Source organism: Numida meleagris, chromosome 17 (genome assembly GCF_002078875.1).
Source record: "Numida meleagris isolate 19003 breed g44 Domestic line chromosome 17, NumMel1.0, whole genome shotgun sequence".
In the NCBI taxonomy this organism is placed as follows: domain Eukaryota; kingdom Metazoa; phylum Chordata; class Aves; order Galliformes; family Numididae; genus Numida; species Numida meleagris.
This window is the reverse complement of record NC_034425.1, coordinates 8,598,794-8,619,384: the sequence shown is the minus strand read 5'-3', so window position 1 is coordinate 8,619,384 and position 20,591 is coordinate 8,598,794. Positions and strand designations below refer to the sequence as shown.

Below are 20,591 nucleotides of genomic sequence, written 5' to 3'. Positions count from 1 at the left end.
GAAAAATTAGCTTGATGAATGCACTACAATGAGACAGACATGTCAGTATTTTAGAAAAAGGACTTCAAAATCCATTTGGAGCAAGCTAGAGAATAAGAATAAAAAAAGTATTCTGAGGACCCTTAGAGGTCTTTCAGCAAAGACAAGCCTAGAAATACCTGCCAGACCACCAAATAGAAGCATATATACAATTCCGGCATCACAGAATAGAAGTGACTCCTTTTCATGTACATTTCACAACTATGTGTTAAATCCATCTTTCTCAGGCTAGTAGTTCTGTACACTGAATTTCTTTGCTTTTGGAGTTTATTTTGAAAATATGATTTGAGTAGAGAGCTAATACTTTCCTATGCATCTTTTTATGATGGGTAGATATCAGGATATTTTATGACAAATTAAGGAAAGGCTTTTTTCACAATGATGATAATCAGCAATGAAACAAGTTGCTCAGAGAGACTACAAAGTTCCTGTTTTTGGAGATACTCAAAGCTCAGCTGGTCAAGGCCCTAGGCAATTTATCTGACTTTGAAATTAGAGCTAACTTCAAATTTGGTGCTGCACTGAACTGTGGGTTGGACCAGATGATGACACAACCCCCACCTATCTTTTCCAAGCTGAATTATTTTTTTTTAAATAATAATAAATCCAGGAGATTATAGCACAACTCCTTCTGAGAAGGCAACTGTAACACCATAATGCAAAGGAAAACACAGTAATGATAGCATAGTAGTAGTCCTTGGCTACAGCAAGTGGGAATAAGCTCAAATACAGCAACTCCAGATACAAAGGAAAAAAATCTACTTACCCTCAGAAGGCCTCAAGTACACAGGGATCTCCAGCAAAGTCCCTATGCCTCCACTGCCAGCCCTTAAATGAGGTCAGGGAAGGGGTGGATCCTGGCTTTACCCCTTCCCATCACTCAGGTGCATTGCTTGCAGCTGAGCTCCCCTGGGCTGGCCCTGCCTTCCCACCAGGTGCTCCATCACTGCTTCAGGCCGTGACTTAGCATTTCCACTACAGCAACATTATTTTCTTTCCAAGTACTGTTAACAAACTGACTTGAATAAGCTAAATTCATATGATACACAGTGAGATGCACAAGAATGTAAAAATCCTGTAATGGAGATCTGTATTAGAAACAGGTATACACACGTTTTTTACATGATCCTTGTGCAAGATTGCCTTTTTGTTCTCATTTATTATTTTAACTACAGTTATTGGTTGGAGTTAGGTGAAAATCTGGGAAATTTAAACTAAATGAAATGAATTTTGCTAGTGAAACTTAATATTGTAATAAGTACACTACTGAGAGAAAACACCATGACTACTTTTGGAAAATAACAGCAATGACAGACAAACTGAGGCTGCGCTGCAACTCAGAAACGAGTTATTGATGCCAGTTGTTACGCTTCATTTCCTGTTGCATCCAGCAGCTGTAGTTCATATGTGAAAGGCTAAAGCTGGCAAAAACTCAACTGGGCAAAGTTGTGATGTAATAAAAAAGCAAGATGAAGTGCAGATTTGGAATATCTAAGCATTCTAGAAGATCCTGCAGCTTTACCTTAACTACAATGGCGCATAATTTTTCAAGAGAACACACTGAGCCCAGTGGCACTCACAGAATTATAGCCTCAGGTTCTCTGTTGTTTTTCAGATGGGAACATATACAGAATCATATTTAATTAAAATTAAATTAATATTAAGGGTATATTTTTAGGGTTGATAAGTGGAGTTGTTTTCACCAGACCAGGTTCTCATTACCAGCCTACTTCAATATTTAGCAACAGAAGACAGAGAAATACTGTATGGATTCCACAGCGGAGTTTCCTATACCTGGTCAAATGGTTGATGCTTCCAGTCAATGTTTTCTGGTGAATATGACATCTTTTATTCTTACATGCTTTTTCCTTTCCCTTCCCCCTCCAGTATTGCGTCAACGTTTGGGATGAGCCCAAATCCTAATGTGTGATCTGACCTTCTGACATCTTAGCCAGCGAGCTACCAACTTAGACTTGCTTCCTGCTCTGAAAAGTAAAGCATAAGCATAATACTTAAGGATCTTAGTCTGCATACCTTTATTTTTGAGCCTGCCAGTTCTAGTACATTTTACTGTATTATAAAACTCCTGGATGCATTTTCATTCTGCACAAGAAATAAGATCTTCAGTTAATGGACTTAAGACAGCAGATACTGATTACACGAGGACACTGAGAAACAAAACCCATGTGTTCTGATCCAGCAGATGACACTGCTAAATTGGCATCCTCATTGTCTTACACAACGACCTTGCATACACAGTCTGGTGGGTCAGCTGGCACAGACTGCAAGCATAGGACTATAGAGTCTGAAATGTGGCAGAAGGGTAGGAAAACAAAAATATCTACACACAGAAAAGTATGCGTGTGAAGTAAATAAGGGCAAAGCAGCACCTGGAAAAGGGCAATAAATAGAGCTTGGTAGTGAAGAAAGACTACAGGAAACTGAATACCCAAACACAGTAGAACCAGGAAGGCATACCAAAGCATTAGGAAAGAGCCACAGGTACAGCATAACAAACAAAGGCACCACTGGGCACACACAGATTACTGATCTGCGCAGACTACAAAAGCAGGGATCTGGGGAAATAGAAGCAATGTGGATACAGTATCATTTTTTTTTTATCTGAGAAGTCACATCAGCATTTTGTTTCCTTTTTCCTGATACTTTCCTGATGTTTCACTGGAGGTTGGAAAAAGACCAGAAAAATTGAAAAAAAAGTGATTTGGTTTAAAAAGTAAGTATTTTGCTAATTCATACTATTCAGAGGCTAAAATACGGTTCTAATTAAAAGTAGCATGTAACCATTCTAACTCCAGACTTGGAGGTGAGGCATGTTCTGAGTTGGGTGCGTTTGTGCTTAGGAAGGACCCTGACTCAGGTCTGCAAGAGGATTCAGACACTCACATACAGAGGTAAATTCTTGTGTGGATATTATATGGAAATTTAATCAAGCAGTTTCACTGAATTCAATGAATCAGAAACCTCAATATAATACCCTCAAAACTATATTAGTAGTGCCACCTCTCACAGCTCTGTACATAGGAGAGACATTTGACCATTGGGCTGAGAGGAACCTTCTGAGGTTCAACAAAGGCAAGTGCAGAGTCCCACACCTGGGGAGGAATGACCACACACATCAGTACAGGTTAGAGGCTGACCTGCTGGAAATGAGCTCTGCGGAAAAAGACCTGGGTGTCCTGGTGGCCAACAGGTTGGCCATGAGCCAGCACTATGTCCACGTGGCCAAGAAGGCCAGTGGTATCCTGGGGTGCATTAAAAAGAGAGTGGCCAGCAGGTCAAGGGAGGTGATTCTCTCCCTCTACTCTCTCTCTCAAATATATATATGTAAGTCACTTTATATACCACCGTATAATTAATCCATGGTAAAAATGTAAAAAAGTTTGCCTTTAAAGAGATTTATGTTGTAAGGACTCTTTTAATGAAAAAATAAAAAAGAGGGAGAAAAAGAAGCATAGAAGTAAAGTGACTTACTCATTCTGTTCATAAATTATTTGTTCTGTCTGAAGGATCATGGAGTAAGAATGGGATGAAATCCTCATCAAAGCTGAAATGAAACAAGAGGATATGACTTAATATTCAGTAATAACCATAGCTAACCCTTGCTTTCATAAGTTTATCTCAAAGTTCTTTCACAAACAGTTAAATACCATTATTTGACAGACAGAACACAAGATAAAGTGCACTCATTCAACAGCAGAAAAAGAAGTGAAACTCAAATTTTCTGAATCAACAGGCTTATCCACTACAAAACCCTGCAATAGCTTTTGATTTTACCATGAAATAAACAGCCCGCCATCAACCATACTGCCTTCCTTCGAGTCAACCTTCACTCAGGATACTTCAATCAAGTTATTCACATAAACCTTTATTTGACAAAATCTTTGTGAATAAGAGAAGTTTCTGTAGTCCACAATCAAGAGGTGTTTTGGTGAAAAATCCATCTCTGATGAGGGCTTATATATTCATTAAATCAATCACATATGAATGTGTACCATTCATACAAACACATCTATCATATCCATATCAGCATGTTCTAACAGAAGCTTCTGGGTCAAAAACATGAGAGCATTTAACAGTTTACCATTTCACATCTGTTTTGGACAATAAGAACCTAGAATCATGTATGGTTATGTCAAGTTATGTCTAATGAAAGTCTCCATGCAATACTAACTGAAACTACAATTTTTTATGCTATGCTATTGACATCAATCATGTTTACCTAGTTTTTAATGCAATTGCATGGTGGCAGATTTGGCTAAATGTGATATTCATAGAGCTGCTTGATTTTGCCGATGTCTGAACTAACAATATCCACAGTTTTCTAGGCAGACACATAAACCCTTGCAGGAAAGTATGCTGTATTCAGCACATGAAATGTGTTTGTGGCTAGCTTAATCAATTCAGACTGTAGACCAAAACAAGCTCAGAAAAAAAATCTAGCTCTATTTTGTGCTTGGTTTACATTTCTCAACAAAGATAACTAATGACACAGCGAATTGAGGATTTCTCTGGGAAGTGTAATAAGTTACTGCCATCTAGTGCTATGAAGTAGACTCAGACTCTGTCAGACAGCTTAAATACAATATTTTAATATGACATGTGGGAACATTAGGTAAAAGAGTTATGTTTCTTATCAGTTGATCCATGAAGCCAAGGATACAGTTGAGTGACATGGTTACTTTTGGTCTGGCCCTGTGGTCTGTCCTCTGTTTATATGGAGTAAAAATGTAACAATGGAGTAAGATTGTAACAATGGAAAAGCTCCAAAATCAGAAGCGAAGCATGGCAGCAACTGTTCTGAGAAAGTCTAAGTGAAGATTATTGGTTTCAGAGACAAGATTAGAAGAGCGGTGTGGCTCAATAAGTCAATAATCTCTAGCCAGGATAGGGCTGTCTTTGTCTTTCCTTTTATTGAATAAGAAATAGCAGAACTCTCAGGTGGCCTACAGATGGTGTTCTATTAACATTTTCCTAAGACCATATGGTAAAAATTTGTCAAGATTTGAGACTACGGCGATTTCTTCATCGACATTAGAACTTTGACTTACAATGAAAAGAATATACTTAAAATTTTTGTGTTTGCTTGATGAGACCAGCTTCTGGATCCTGATAAGATGCTTGGATGGAAATGATGCATTTTCAAGGAAAGGCTGCCAAAAGGAAAACATACTGAAACTGTATGGACTCTGAGCACTGTTAGGTAGTATGTAATTGAAAGAATTTCAGTTGTCAGTACTGAGTAACTTGTATTCATTAACAACTGTAATTTTTACTTGTGCAGTAGTAGGAAAGTTAAAAGTAAGAAAAAAACATTAGTGTGGAAATAGTTCAAAGCCTGATCCAAAACTTATCAAAGTTTAGGAGGCTCTTGATTTGAATTTTGGGCCAGCACTTCTAATTGTGTAAAGAGAACTTCAAGTTTGCCTTATGAGTAGCATAAAACAATGCAGAGTTAAATTATTTGCAGGAAGAGACTGATGTTGAAGGATTTTCTGCATTCTGTCATTTAAAACTCACCACTATTTCCTCAAATAGAGATGCTACTCAGGAACTGGAAAGGTTGGAATACTTATTTACTAACTATGGAAATGTCTGGAAAAAATTACATTTTTTACGTGGCTGTCCTGATTTCTCTATTTGGTGAAAGTCTTCTGTAAGAAGTCATTTATTCCTAGTTAATAGAATTACTCAACTTGCAACTAGAGTACTTTCAGAAGGGCATATAGAAAAGCAGATCATTGAGATTCTTTTGTGATAGTTCAAAGCGAATCATTTTCTATTTCCAGCCACTTCTACTTGCAACGTGCAATAACCCCACAATAACAACAGGCAAAATACACTTCAGTCCAACTCCATCCTATAGTGAATGGAATGCTAAAAACAGTAAGATCCAAGTCAAATTTGTAACATTTGTTTCTCAAGTTTAATAAAAATACCGAACAGGAGTGCTGGTGAGATCTGCAATAGCCCTCTGGCATTACAAGAAGCAGATTACAGATGAAATGTTCATTTCCTTTCACCTTGCACTGGAGAACCCTCTTATATCCTTTATAAAACAACAAAAACAGTGGAATGCTGTGGGCCATTTTGCACTGTTGGCTGTGAGAACAACACAAAATGAATCCCAAAGTGGTATGCTTTGTAAAAATGGGAATAGGCTTGCTGTTTGGGGTATCTTTCAGTCTTTCCCTACCTATGCCTTTATCATCCAGCTTGCAAGTCATCCTCACTGTTTCAGTGATTTCAGAAGCTAATCACTGCCTCTCCAATTTATTATCAAAGGGCATAGCAATGATGTATCTATAAATGATCCTCTTGTAAAAAGAAATGCAAGATAGGTCCCTTCCTCCCTTTTCTGGTCCCTCTCCCATCTTTAAGTACTTTCAAGTTGTCATTCATGCTCATCAGAGACAAAGCTTTACCCCCTTCTAGGATCACTGGCCAGTCACATCTTCTAGCATCTGCCAAAGATGTACAACCAACAGCACAGGCTAGGAATGATCTTTATTAGTGGAATTCCTTGTGCAGTACAAACCCACACAGTCAGTAACTCAAAGCAGGCTTACAAATCTCCTGGCACTGCAAAAAATACATCTCACCCCAGGCTACCAAAGAGCAAAGAAAGTACCGAAAAACCTGCCCATTAGCTTTTTATTTTCTTTGCAATGTACACAACCACCTCCCCAAATAAAGTGAAATGTAGATATTTCCCACTGAAGAGAAACTATTTATTTTTCCTAAGTTATGATCAAAATAGGCTTGATGTTCATTAATAGAAGAGTACTGCTCTCAAGTCAAACAATTTCCTTTTATTGCAACCACAGCAACAGAATAAGAAGCTGAGTAACTAAAGTAGCAAAGTTGGGAGCTGTTAATGATGAATCTGAAACTGCCTTTGTTCTGTGACATTAATGTAATGATAGGTGTGATTGAAAAAGAGAGGCTGCTGTAGCATGTAGGAAACAGCTCTCTTCACAGGTCGGACTTCGTTACTAAACCAGCTTCTAGAAAGGACTGACAGCTTCACAAGATTAAAGGGAAGGCCATTCCTTCAAGGAAACAGAAAACAAGTCTTCTATTCCTGAAGAAATAGCAATACTATACAGATCCATGGGATCTTTTTCTACTTCTGTTTCGCAAAGATGAACATCTTTCTCCTACAGTGTGAATGACGCAATATAAACTAGGCAATACAATGGTAACTGGAAAAGCTGATCCAAAAGAAGACACCAGCATGAACAGATTAAGCTTGAGAAGATAATTTAGCAAGGACCTAACAACAAAAATGAAATTGTTGGCCTAAAGCCTGAAAAAGCAAACAAAATCTTAACAGCTGGCTCTCAACTCCGTAAATCCTACCAACCAAGTATGAAGAAATATTCCTATCTGAGACTGAGAAGATGGGGCATGTTACAATGGTAGGGTGATTTTCCCTCAGATTATAACAAAATAATTGATGGGAATGATTTGTGGCATGGGAAAGTTTGTTCTTGTCACAAGGGAAAGAACTACTAAAAAGGCAGCCTTGGATTGTCTCAGGGGTAAAGGTTTTCCTGATTGAGATTATTTATAGAGAATTAGTTTTTATGGTGGGCGTTTTATTTCTTTTTCTCTTGAAAATTCCATCGGTTCCTTGTTATTCATTTCAGATGTTCCACATGAATGAAGCACAAGGTGTCCTTCGCAGGCAAAATCCAGCAGGAGCTCAGTAAACTCACCATCACTGTAAGTAAATTCAGTATTCAGAATTTGTCAAAAATATTTTGTCCTCTCCGTACCAGTCAGCTAAAGGCATTGGAAGAAATGGTGTACATTACAGTGAATCCTCCACAGCACGGAATGTATGTGTAATATGTATGGTGTCATGAATTTATCTCCAACCAGATCAGAACTCTTGTGAGCAGTCTGCAGATTTAAAATATTTCCTGAGTTGCATCTGCCAGGACATTCTGCATGGGAAGCAGATTGCTACTGAGTTTTTATTGTATTTGGAGAACTAGATTTTTGCAGCAGCTGATTAACATTATTATATTTTACCAGGATTATTACACCACGCTGTCTTCTACTCTTATTAACAGTTCTATTATGTTCAGCATGATTATAATAACAATAATTCTCTGGAGTTTTCTATGCTTTCATGTTTCTCGTTAGCAATTCTAAGGAAAATAACATCTTCCTGATTTAATAAGACATCCTTTTTTCATGCTTTCCTGGACAGTAAAAGATTTTTAAAGCAACATTTAAAACCATATTAATGTAAGAAAGCCTGCATTTATAAAAAGATAAGCTACTTTAGGATGATGACTTAAAATTCAGATACAAAAAGATATGTTCAGATACTAACAGCCGAGCATGCCATTAAAACATCAGGGCATGGGCTTAGAGGGCAATACTGATAGATCATGTCCTTGTCCTTCCAAACTGTTGCTCAGAAGATGCTGGATCTCTGACACTCTTCTCCTCAGAAAGACTGCAGGTAACTGGCAAACTCGTACACCACAGCATGCTTTGTATTTCCAGTGTCATGTTGTCCTGCGCTCATTTTGTGCACTCAGAGGCTTCTACATGTAACACACCCAGGCTATCAGGGTACGTAAGAGCTATGGGCAGTGTTTTTTGTATGCAGATCATCTGGATGCATCTTCTGTTACAGTGGTAGTGTGGGAGTATTGACTTTCATGCTGTTTCTAAGCCAGCTTTACAAAAACAGAATGAACTGCTGGCATATTCAGCGGTCACAGAAAAGCTGAGCAGCTGTTTCATGATCCGTAGGGGCATAAGAGCAGAGATTCTTTTTTCAACTCTTGCTTGTTTTTGTTTTGTTCCTTTCTTATTTGCTTATTTATTTATGCCTATGAATGGTCACTTCCACACTGAATAATGGCCATTATGAGTAACGTGGTCTTTGTGTGATTTTGCCCCTTGTATAATGGCATACAGCACCATATAAAAACAGACACAGGTGATGCAAAAAAAAATATGGAGTTCTCCCTCTCTCTATCCCTTTCAATTTTTAAGAATTTTTATGGACCCTTGACCTCTGTACAATTATCAGTGCAGAGAGCTGTGAAACTGGGGACTGTTCAGCACTGAGATTCTGAAACATCATCCTGATAACAGAAACAGCTACAGTGATAGAACGAGGGGGAAAAAAGGAAGAAAAAGAAAAATACCCACAACAATCAGTTCTACAGCTGGTGGAAATCAACACTACCTCCTCTGAGTCCCATGTAATTCTGACCACGTAAGCCACCTGAGACACAGGTCTTCTTCATGGAGTATTATGGAGAGTATTATATTTAAACACAGCTTTCAAAAATGGCAGTTTTCATTTTGACTGCCCTTCTCCATATCTAACAGCACAATGGGGAAGGAATGGACCGTTCTGATACTTTTAAATAGGGTATTTTCCTTCAATCTCCCCCTTCCCATGGGACAAAAAAAAGGGAGGGAATTTAAAGGTAGTTTTCATTTCCGTTCTTTTTTATTGAAAGACAATTTTCATTTTCCCTCAAAATAATAAAAAAAAAAATTGAAGATGAAACTATCTCTAGAGAAAATATAATTAGAAAGCAATTTCTTCCATGAGGATTGATTCAATAAATGACATTCATCCATATGAAGGTATAGGATCTTTTAGTATAATTAGAATGGGATCATTTTACAGCTGAGTACCCAGTGCCTCTGTTCTCCTACAATATTGCCTTTCAGCACACTGTACATCAGCTGCCTAGAAGATATGGAGGAAAAGTTTGAGACAGTGCAGGTACCACTTCCCTTTCTTGGTCTGTTCCATTGGAAAGTAAATGCTTTAGACAAGCAAAACTGAGCTGTAAATCTAGTGAGCCAACCTTTGCTTCAGTACTTGCAGAATTCCCACTTAACGCTCCCTTCAGATTTGAATTGTTGAATAATTTCTTGCTTCTCCTTCTAAATAATAATGTATATTGTTTCTTGCAGAGAATTACTTTTATATTCTATTCCATACAATGACTGCATTATAGGAGTATGTGTTTGGTCTTTGTATAACGTGTGTGAAGAATTCCTTTGATTTCTTTTATGTTGGTTGGTACCAAACAAATGCAAATTGTTTTTGTGTAAGTTCACTAGCTGTCAGCAGTGGCAGACTTTGCAATAAATGTTTGGAGGTGGAAGAAATCTTATCTAGCAGGGAAAATTTATTCTGAATTTGCCCCAGAGGAAGTGGATCTGCATGCTTAGCGTTAAAGAAATTATGGATCTCTTAGTTACAGAATTCACAGAACAAAAGCGTGCTTAAGAAATACTTAATGTCTCACTGTGAATTTGTTCCTGTATTTACCCATTCAATTTACAATACTTAGGCCCTGATGATAAGGTATAGGTAATAGGAAGGATGAAAAAGACTGAACTTGTTCAAATCAGAACATTTCTACTATTTTAAAAGAGCCAAGAAAAATTTACCTCAAATGAAAGTCTGATTTGTGAATTCAAATCTGTTTCTCGTGTGGATATTTCATTTGATTCTTTTGAATAACTTTCCTTTTTAAATAACTTTTCAGAACAAAGTGATCATCAATCAAAACTAAGTGGCCATCAATTTCTTCCTTCAAAACTTGAAATTAGCTCCTAGATGCAGTTTGGCTTTACATGAGTCTGATGTTTCCATAAGTAAAACACACACAATGAATATTGCTGCTATGGTTCCTGTCCCAGAAAATAATAGTGTTATATTTGATTAAGGCTGAGAATGTCTTTAGAACTGCCTACAGGAACGAAAAATTAGAAAGCATATTCATCAAATTCAAACTTTATGGAAACAGAGGAAGCAGGGAATTGCATTAAAGCAGCACTTTTCTTACATGAGAAACTGAACACCTCTTTGGGGCTCAGTGGTGTTTTAGAGTGATATCCCTCCCTACTTCATGGCTTACTTTTTCTTCCCAAGCTGTACATGAAATGGTACATGACTTCCATGGCAGCAGTTCCAGTTCATGTTGTCCTTGTAAAACAAATAGGGAATTTCTTGTCACAATATTAATCAAGAACGCAGTTCCTGGCATCGAAGTGGGCTTATGGTCTGTACATTTATGAAAGTCTTTTTTCCTTCCTCTCCTGCTCAATGACAGCGCTCCACCCGCAATAGTCAGAACCTCTTAGTTCAGTCCATCTCATTTTTCATTATGTTTTTATTGTTTTCTGTCCATCAAACTGAATAGAAGTGGCTGCCAGGGGATTTCAGTCTGTTCTGGTGAAGCTTACACTTTTCAAATAGTAGCTGCTAATGCTATATGAGCAGGAGTTCAAAGAATCCACTTGCCCCATAAAAAGACTGTTATGTTTGGTTTTCTATTTTAAAAGTGGGAACTCAGGTTATTTGGTGTCAAAAAGTCTCCTGTACTGAAAGATTCCCAGACTTCACCAAGGCTACAAACAGCTAATGCAGCTCTAGCTGCTAAGTTTAACAGCTAACATATGAGGGCACTACAGTTAAGGATAGCAAACTTTCAGCACCTTTCTCCTGATGTCACTTCAGACAAATACTTTAAGATCTTGGTTCCTTGTCTGTGAAATGAAAATATTCTTTTCTTGTTTCCTCAGATGGGAGGTGCTGTATGAGCCAGTAAGCTTATGCTCTATTAAAGTAATACCAGCACTAAATAGCTCAACAGTTGTGCTGCAAGAGGAACAGTCTGTATGTGTCATAGGCAGCTGGAAAGCTAGTCACCTTGTCTTTGTTAACATTATTGGTTCACTGTTTCAGAAGTTTCAGAAGTTTTAGAAATGGCTCTCTGCCCCACGAAATGTAAAGGTTAGGGCTGGCACAAACAAAAGGCTGAAGATACAACGCGCTGCGAGACTGCAGGAGCCGCAGACAGTGGGCATTTATCAGAGTTTACAACTGAAAGGCTTTTTTTGTATGCAGTAAGTTTAAATGAGTAGGAAAAACTAATGGCTTTGACTTCAGGAGGCCAGAAAGTCTGTAGGCAAGCACTGTGCAGATCTTCAGACCGGCCTGCAAAGGCTCCCCCATTCTTGCCCTCAACACTCCTATTATTGCCTTGCAATTGCTGCCAGTTGGCTTGGTAACCATGGGCATATTTGAACAGCTGAATTCTTCCCTCAGTTACACTTGGCACCACTACGGACTTCAGGGGAGCTACAGGGTGTAATTGAGGGCAGAACCAGCATCCACTACAAACCAGGTCAAGGCCACCAAATGAATTTTTATCCTTAACGTTTTAATCCATACCGTTAGCAGTAAGAACCCACAGCATTACCTGTACCGTCTTGCCTGAGAAAGCCAGGCTCCTTCACAGGGGTGCAGGATTATGTTGTGCATCAAGCTCTGTCAGCATGCCAGCCGGGGTGGAAGCAGTGCACTTCCTGCAGCCAAGGTGCAGCCCTGGTGTCACTCCTCCCGCTGCCGCCCGCCTATAGCGCCGAGCTAAGCCAGCTCCGCAGCTGCTTTGTTTTTTACCTCATATTTTCATTTAATAAGACAGAGCTAAGTATCCTGAAACTAAAGGAGTATTTTTTCATGCTGCTACAACTTGTGAAATAATGAGACATTTTGGTCTGTTAACTCTTCTTAAGTCACACCACAACACTGTGCTTCTTCTTCATTTGTGGTTGTGAAATATTTACTTTTCTCTTTAGCAGATTATATGAAGCTGTGTATTTTGTCTCGGGAGTTATACACATACAGATTTATATATGTACATATAAACTTAACATCTTAGTAGAAGCTGTTAGTGAAGCTATCTCTGTGCTCTCCATCTGATTTTGGATCCTCTTAAAAAAAGAAAAACCAAAAAAATTACCAGACTATTGTGAATTGATTTGCTGATGCCATCTTTTCCCAAAAAAAGTTAGGTGATTAGAAATAATAAGGTTTTATTTTCACTGTGAAGATGATATGCCCACAACACAGTCTTCACTTGTATGTGGAATATATTCCTCAAACAACTATTTAGTGAATTTAAACCATCCCTCATTAGAGGTTATTAATACAAGGTGGTAAAAATGATGTGTTTTGTTGCTGTCTTTGATACCCAGCATGGACCTACTTCTCACAGTATAGCCCCAGGATTTCTGAGGCTTGGGTTACACAGGTGCCACAAAAGCTTGATTCATGGAGAGAGGCTGACATTGGTCTTATAGCCCTGACCAACAAGATTCAGTTCTCCCAAGAAATCTCAAGCTGCTGCTTCTAAAGCAAACACTAAAAGCTACACTAAAGAATTTCAAAACAAGCACTGAGGTGGTATTACAATAATCACATATATTTTAATCTCACAGGCACTTTTGTGTCTAGTCAGGGATAAAAGCCTACACAGTAATACGCAGCTAGCGAGGAGAGGAGACATCCCCAAAAAACCCTGGGCTAAGTGAAGTGAAACGCTGCATGTTCGTCCTCCCTTTCAATGAGCTTAGCCAAGGCTTTACCTCTCTCAATGCTGATTTTCCTGGATGCAAACGCTTATGAAACTTCTGTCATGTGCACGTTTTGTCACTGTACTCCAGAGGGCAGTATGGCAATACCTATGAGATTTGTCTACCAAGTCATGCAAGAATCCTCCAAATTTTCATATTAAATAAGTACTAAATTATTTACAAATAGTTTTTTTTTTTTTTTTTTTGCAGAAGCCATAGCATATACGATATCAACATCTGAGGAAATACTAATCAACATGCACAGACACCTATATTAAAGCAGTTTATAAGGAGATGAGATTTAAATTGAATATATCAATCTTTGTATACAGTTTTATTAGTTTTATAAAATGATTTCACAGTCCCAAGCTAAATTCAAACAACAGAAAACAAAAGCAACTTTCATTTCTTAAAATAAAAATAATAAATTTCTCAAGACTCTCCTGCTAACCCACAATTTTGGGTGAGAAAAGTGTTAACACATCAACTGCAATATATCCTAAATGAACTGCTTTTTCCAAAATCAGTTATATAGAAACATGCCGCTTGGTACTCATTTTCATAATTTATAATGCATAAGTGCTAGAAAGAAGGAAAAAAATCAAACTTCTAAATCCTTCGGAAAACATTAGCTGCTTCTCTGTAACTCTTCTCTTTGTGCTTTTAGATACTGCAACCTGAGAAATAACTTGTATATGTAACTTGTATTTAAGACAGATCTGCATGAAACTCTAGCTCTTGACAACCAGAAAATTCTGGATCTAAAACGTGCACCCAAAAGTTTGAGTCAGTTTTCTCTTCCCCAAAGCAGTAAGCTCTTTCCTGATTATAAGGTCAGTGCAAATATGAATAGCAGAAAACCCAGTGGACAGACTAGGTTATCTAAACTTCACAATAAGGAAACCATTTGCCACAGTGTAATAAAAAATGTCTGCAAAGTGAAAAACTGAATCTTTGGTTTGAGAAGCTTACTCCACAGAACAAACGGAGAAAGGAAATATTACCTTTATTTACAAGTTAGAAATTAGAGAAATTAGCTAAAATGACTAGAATCACAATATTTGCAACTCTGCAGCAAATACCTAACTCTGAACTCACCTCTAACTCTGCCCTACCACACGCACAGAGTAAGTCACAGCAGCTCTTTGGGCAGAGGGCTTTATTTAATTCCATCTCCATGCCAGCAGTCACAGTATTTCACTGCCTCGAGAAATACTGGGTTGGACTTCCTACAGAGGTTTCAAGATTGCCTACTGGTGACGTGAGCTATGGCGTAAGGTGTTTCCCAAAGGCCTGAGGTCAAAGGGTTGATTACAACATGAACATACAATACACTGTAGGAGTAAAATATACCCCCATTATCATAATCCTTAGTATGCTAAATTGGCAAATAGCCAAGACCAAATTAAAAGCATGCATATGTGTATGTATAAGTATATATGCCAGAGTGCCCAGCAACTGAGAATCAATAGCCACCCTCACAGTAACAGCAAAAAATTGTTCCTCAAGTTCATTATATAAAATTTCAATGGGATCATATTCCAATTGTTTTAATAAAACGACTACAGTATGGAGCATTGTTTAGTCAGGGGAGGCCATAAAATTCAGAAATTAAGCCCTAACCTGTATGTAGCAGAAGGTTTCATGTAAATAATGCCAGCAAGACAAATGGGAATCCCTATATCCTGCAACAATAAAAAAGCTTATGGAGTGTTGCTTTGCTTATTACGGGTTTTATCAGGGTTTTGTTGAGTGAAGCAGCAATTAAACTAAATATGCTGTCCCAGAAAACATTTATGACTCTTCTGTCTACACAGAGCAAACTACACTGAAAGAGAATATGACTTACGCTTCAAAACATGCTTAAGCTTTCTTTTCAGTGGTCAAAAAGAACCTTGTATGGGTCTCTTTACAAGGGATCTGATGAAATAAAAAATCTATGGGGTCAAATACTTTTAATCTTCATTCCTATAACACTTGCTTAACCCAATAGGAACCTTTTCCAAACAAATTTTAGGTTATTTATGATGAAATAAGGATTATGTATGAATTCAATAATCCGACAGAGTGTTTTAAAAGGCAGTTCCTAGATATGATGAGCTTTGGAACACTTCTTGCAGCCCGTAGATATTTTCAATTCTGGTATGTTTTTCTGGAGTTGCTCTGACTTCAGAAACCTTACCAAAGGATTCCGCCAAAACTTTTCCCGAGGAAGCTTCAACAAATCAGGATCTTTGAAGGCAAAAAGTATGCAGAGCCACTTTTATACCGACGCTTGTACAGACCTAAACAATACTGGGGCTGTACTGACACTGCGCCCCTAAAGATGCTGAAAGTTTACCCTCCCCACTCACAAGAAGGATTTATGTAAGAAGGGATCAGTATGGGGTAATCAGTAATTAGAATCTGTAAATAATTAAGTTTAGAGAGAGGTTGGCTAAAAATAGTATATTTCAAAGGAAAATGCATTTTCTCTGGTCTGAAAAGACATAGATGCTGCCACAGTATGATTTTGACAGTTCATTAACTTTATCCGACAGCCCAGAGAAACAGAGATTTTTGGCTGAGTTCTGCTTCACTGTTTATCTGTTTCTTGCAAGTCAGGCAAACCTGCTTTCATTTCCGTTTGTCCACTTGCTTTTTATGAAAATAGATTTTAATAGTTCAGCTAGGAATTTTAATATATGAAACTCAAACAGTGTAAAACATTTGCTGTCCAGGTTCAAATGTGCCCCAGTCTAGTTACAACACCACTGTTTAGTTCTGTGACAATCAAGTGTAATTCTACCATTGACATATAAAATTATGACACAGGACTCACAGACAAAAATGGAGGCAAACTGTGAAAAAATAAAAAACAAAATACAGTAAACTTTTATTTAATGGAACCCTTCAGTGAAACTAAAGTATTTCTATTACACAATAAAAGTAACAATATGGATTGTCACAAAAGTGATAAGGAAAAGTGCTCTTGTACCTGAAGTATACCCTTCAGACATGAAATCTCTATTCAGCTTTTCTCCCATAGACACTTTGTTTTATGAGGGAGAAATTGGTTTCTCTATGTTATACTTCTCAACATGAAAAACTCACCCTCTGTTGCACTAAAGCAGCAAGATGTTTGGGAAAGAAGCTTTGTAATTATGCTTTTTGTACAACCTTGTAGCAGTATTGGCTGATCTCAGCCAGGGCTGCTGAGTGCTGTTTTAAAACAAACATTCTTGTATATAGCTTTATTTCACTGCCAACAATTTATGTCAGCCCCTAAGCTGCTCTAATATTTAATTAAAATACATCAATATTATGCTTTGAATGGCAATATCGTGTTGCTTCCAACCACACACTAATTATGCCATCCTCATTTACACAACATTTAATTGCTTAGTTGTTATCTGGAGATATTCTATAGTATTTTTCAGAGCTGTGGGTACGGTGGCTTTTTCCAAAAGACACCTGTGCTGTGTGTAGGAAGTTTTTATGAAGGAAAATCAGACTCTGTCACCTTCTTCCTCACTCCCCCCATGATTTCCACATGGAAGAGTGTCAGCCATTGGCCTGTAATTATCTTCAGGTCACTAGTGCTTGAATAGGACTGGCTGCATGAGGGACTGAAACTGTTACAATGAGAAGACTAAAGCAGATACCTAAATGTGTGCATCACCTAGCCACAGTACATTATAATTGTACTGTTCTTGCTCTACAAAAGCTATGATCCAAGGCCCTGATTCTGCAAGCCTTAAGCAAGTGCTTCAGTGACTCAAAATCAGACACTTAAAATCTTAAAATGTATGACATCTGCCTAAAATCCCACTTCTAACCGTCATAAACCTGCAGGAGAATTCAGTTTGGGGAAAAAAAGTTTCTAATGCTGTCATTGCACAAAAAAAGACTGGAAAACATGACACAGATGTTTCCTCAAGGCTCGGTAAACAGAAAGCAAATTAAAAAATACCCTTTTTTAAAAAAGAAAACTTTCTCTGGTAAAGACCACATCTTTTAAGCCCTGCAGGCCAGCCTGATGATGTTTTAATACCTCCGGCTGACAGAGCGATCACTGCGACTATTCACAGAGCATAAAGATAAAAACGTGCAAAAGATCTTTGTCAGATCTGGGCCCACAGCCAGCCCCACTCCCCAGGAGCATGTCAAATGGCACTACTTCTAAATTTGGCTCAGACTTGTTTTGGTGAGTGCAAAATTTGCCTAGATCCAAAGCTGGTTCTGCTTCCACCATTTAAAGCTTTTCCATCACATGTATAAACCTCTAAATAAATATTACAAGGAAGCTTTTATCTGGATGTAGGTGTGCTTGTAAGAAAGTAAGAGAGGTGAAAGAAAACCACAGTGGGGAGGGAATCAGAGGCTGATTTCTGGGCAATAAATTATCATTGATTACAGTATTTAGTAAATTCACTAAAAATCACTTCCTCAGTTTCCCTGCTTGCAGCCAGATGGCCACCTGCCTCTCCTTGCCCAGTGCATTTGTCCCTGTAAAGCCACAGGGAATCAGCTTAAAGGCAACAGCAGAAAAAACCTGAACACAATGATTTCCCTCCTCTCCAGCACTGTCCCATGTCATGTTGTCAACTAAATCTGCGGAACAACAGTTCAGCAAAGGAAATCTTTGGCAATGGCTGCGTGTCTCCCACCACAGCCCCTCTCCCCACGTGCAGCGCTGTATGCTTAACCACTTGGATTTGCCGTGTGGAGAAGGCCCGTGTACAAAATGAGGGCATCTTGTGCACGCAGCTTCCTCCATAATCCCATCCAAACTACAGAAATGTCAGAGAAATGGGTAGAGCTTAATCTTCTCCCAGTAAAAGCATATAATGTAACAAACGGAAAGATAACATCTGTGAAAGAAGCAAAGTGACCCTACTCTTTATCTGCCAATAGGCGCACAATGTGACATGCATAACCCCAGTCCTCCCAGTGCCTTCCTGACTGGATCTTCCCCTTGAGAGCACCGGTTTTGCTAGGAGCTGGGGAGGGAAGCAAATGTACAGGAAAATGAACTGCAACAGGGCGGTACAATTTAAAATCTGAACACCATACGATGGGTGAGATGGCAGGAATGGCACTGCCATTGGGCACAAAGCCTGCTGCAGCCAGAGCCCAACCAGCCAGGCTGCCCCAGGTGGGGCTGCAGCCAGAGCTGTTCTGAGAAGTGAAAGAAGAGTTTATAATAAACTTTCCAGCGTGGGAGCAGGTTCCTTCCTCCCAGCTTGCCCTCAACACAACAACACTAGTTGCTGTCTGAGCCTGACGTGCGCAGGGCTTTCCCTATCCTGTCAGCCCAGCAAAGGCTCCTGCGCTGTTACCTGAGCGAAAGCTCCTCTCACCTGAAGGAAGGCTCCTCTCTTGCCACCTGAGGGACAGCTTCTCTTTTCTCAGCTGAGGGAAGGCCTCTGTGTTGTCCAGCCCTGCCGCAGAGCTGCGTTCACCCTCAGGCACCCCGCGCTGGCCCTGCCTCGTGGCTCGCTCCCGACGCGGCTTCCGAAAGCTTCCCGCCAGCCCAGCTCCCCTCAGCGCAGCGCGGCTGCTTTCCTCGAGCCGAGCCTCGGCCCCACAGGCGGGGCAGGGAAACAGCAGCCTTCGTCCCAGCTTCTTCCTGGCCTTTAAGCAGAGGATGTGTGGGCTCTCAGGCAGAGGGAATGCAGGAGGAAGAGCACAGTCAGGTAGAGTTCTGCAGGAGGTGAAACATGCTGGTGATTTCTGGGATGAAATCCCAGAAATAAAGTGGTGCTCTGAAGGTGTAAAATTACAGTCTAGGCCTGAAATTGTGAGCCTGGTTATGAGGAGATCTGGGCTTCACCTCAGACACTTGGGACAGTATCTGGCTTCAAGATGCAAAACGTCCAATTTAGACTCAGTGTAAGAAGTGACTTGCTAAGCTTACAGCATACATTCCTCTCTATCCACTTAGGGCATTAAGTAATGAAACTAAGTCTAGATCTAATCTCCATCTCATGAATTTGACTTTACTGTGCCTTAGAAGACCAAAAACCAGCATCCTTTGGTGAGGTTTATGATAATTAAAATGCTTGATGACGATGAGTAAAATAACAGATATCCAAGCTTTAATGTGTCTGAGGTGATGCTTTGTTTAAAGCAAGCAAGCAAGAAAGTGTTTGGTTGGAAGCTCTGACTTTTAGAGCAGTATTGTACCGCACAGTTACATTTGCAGAAGGCTTCTGGGCAACAGTAGTCCCATGAAAATTCACAATGATCTATGAAATGAAACACTCAAAGGGAAACTAAGAGCTAATTTGTGCTCTTTCAGAAGCTGCTTTTTGCAACTCGGTATGATACAAAGCCTGTTCCTTTTCTTGCCTCTTTTTCTGTTTGGCTCCATGTGTATATGAAATGCTGAGCTGTTTATTGTTCATTCCTAATTTTGAATCTGTTTGAAACTGCTCAATAAAACCTAAAATGACCTAGCTTTTCTTTGGCCACCAGGAGTTTCATATGGTTCTCATAGACACTCATGTTGAAAAATGAACAACAAAAAAAGTCATGCTGCAGTTATTACCAATCTTTGCTTTCCTGTTTCATTCCTTTTCTCTCTTTCCTCATCCTCCAGCGTGGCTATGGCATTGAATACAACTGAGAGCAGGTTCCAACTTCTGGTACTTATTCTTGGCTCATTAATTTTTGGCAAAGTAGAGACATTTAAAAGGTCTGATGTTCCCAGGGTAGGTGGCGATTGATCAAAAGTCAGCACAGTCAGTGTTGCTATTTTTTTCAGACTCATAGTAATGTTATTCCCTAAGAGCCCACAAAAACAAAGTAATTAGGCTGGCTTGATTGGAGGAATGGTGGTGGCTGAACCTTCCACAGCACTGAAGATAGGAGATTTCCATGGGACTAACTTTCTTCTACCTATCTCTTAAGTCTGCCAAAGTCTAATTTATAAAAAGACAAGGTAATGCGTCTTGTGCTTAAAGTGTGTTATCTGGATTATGCCAACTGTGCTCTTCAGGAATGTGACATTGTGAAATGAGATTTCCACACACCCACAGGAATGAGCAGACACTGTATTTATTAGCCTAGTAAAAGTACAATGTTATATCAACAACACCCAGGCTCTCTCTCTGTTTCTTCCTGTTTGTGTT

The 20,591-nt window shown here is 39.1% G+C and overlaps 1 protein-coding gene across 1 annotated transcript; it reads right to left on the bottom strand.

The window, feature by feature from the left end:
• Positions 1,328 to 20,230, bottom strand: LOC110407507. Its single transcript, XM_021415266.1, has 5 exons — positions 20,009 to 20,230; positions 19,645 to 19,706; positions 18,819 to 19,162; positions 3,532 to 3,604; positions 1,328 to 2,142 (listed from the first exon to the last, which is right to left on the bottom strand). The coding sequence occupies exons 1-5, from the start codon at positions 20,228 to 20,230 to the stop codon at positions 2,115 to 2,117; spliced, it is 729 nt and encodes a 242-aa protein (XP_021270941.1). The 3' UTR covers positions 1,328 to 2,114.

Excerpts from the sequence above, each read along its gene's own strand:
- LOC110407507 (XM_021415266.1), bottom strand. The coding sequence starts at position 20,230 with ATGAGTCTGAAAAAAATAGCAACACTGACTGTGCTGACTTTTGATCAA. Across the intron at positions 19,707-20,008 it reads AAACAGGAAAGCAAAGATTG|ATCATTGTGAATTTTCATGG; the intron begins GTAATAACTGCA and ends TTCATTTCATAG. Across the intron at positions 2,143-3,531 it reads ATAATTTATGAACAGAATGA|AATGAAAATGCATCCAGGAG; the intron begins GTAAGTCACTTT and ends TTTCTTGTGCAG.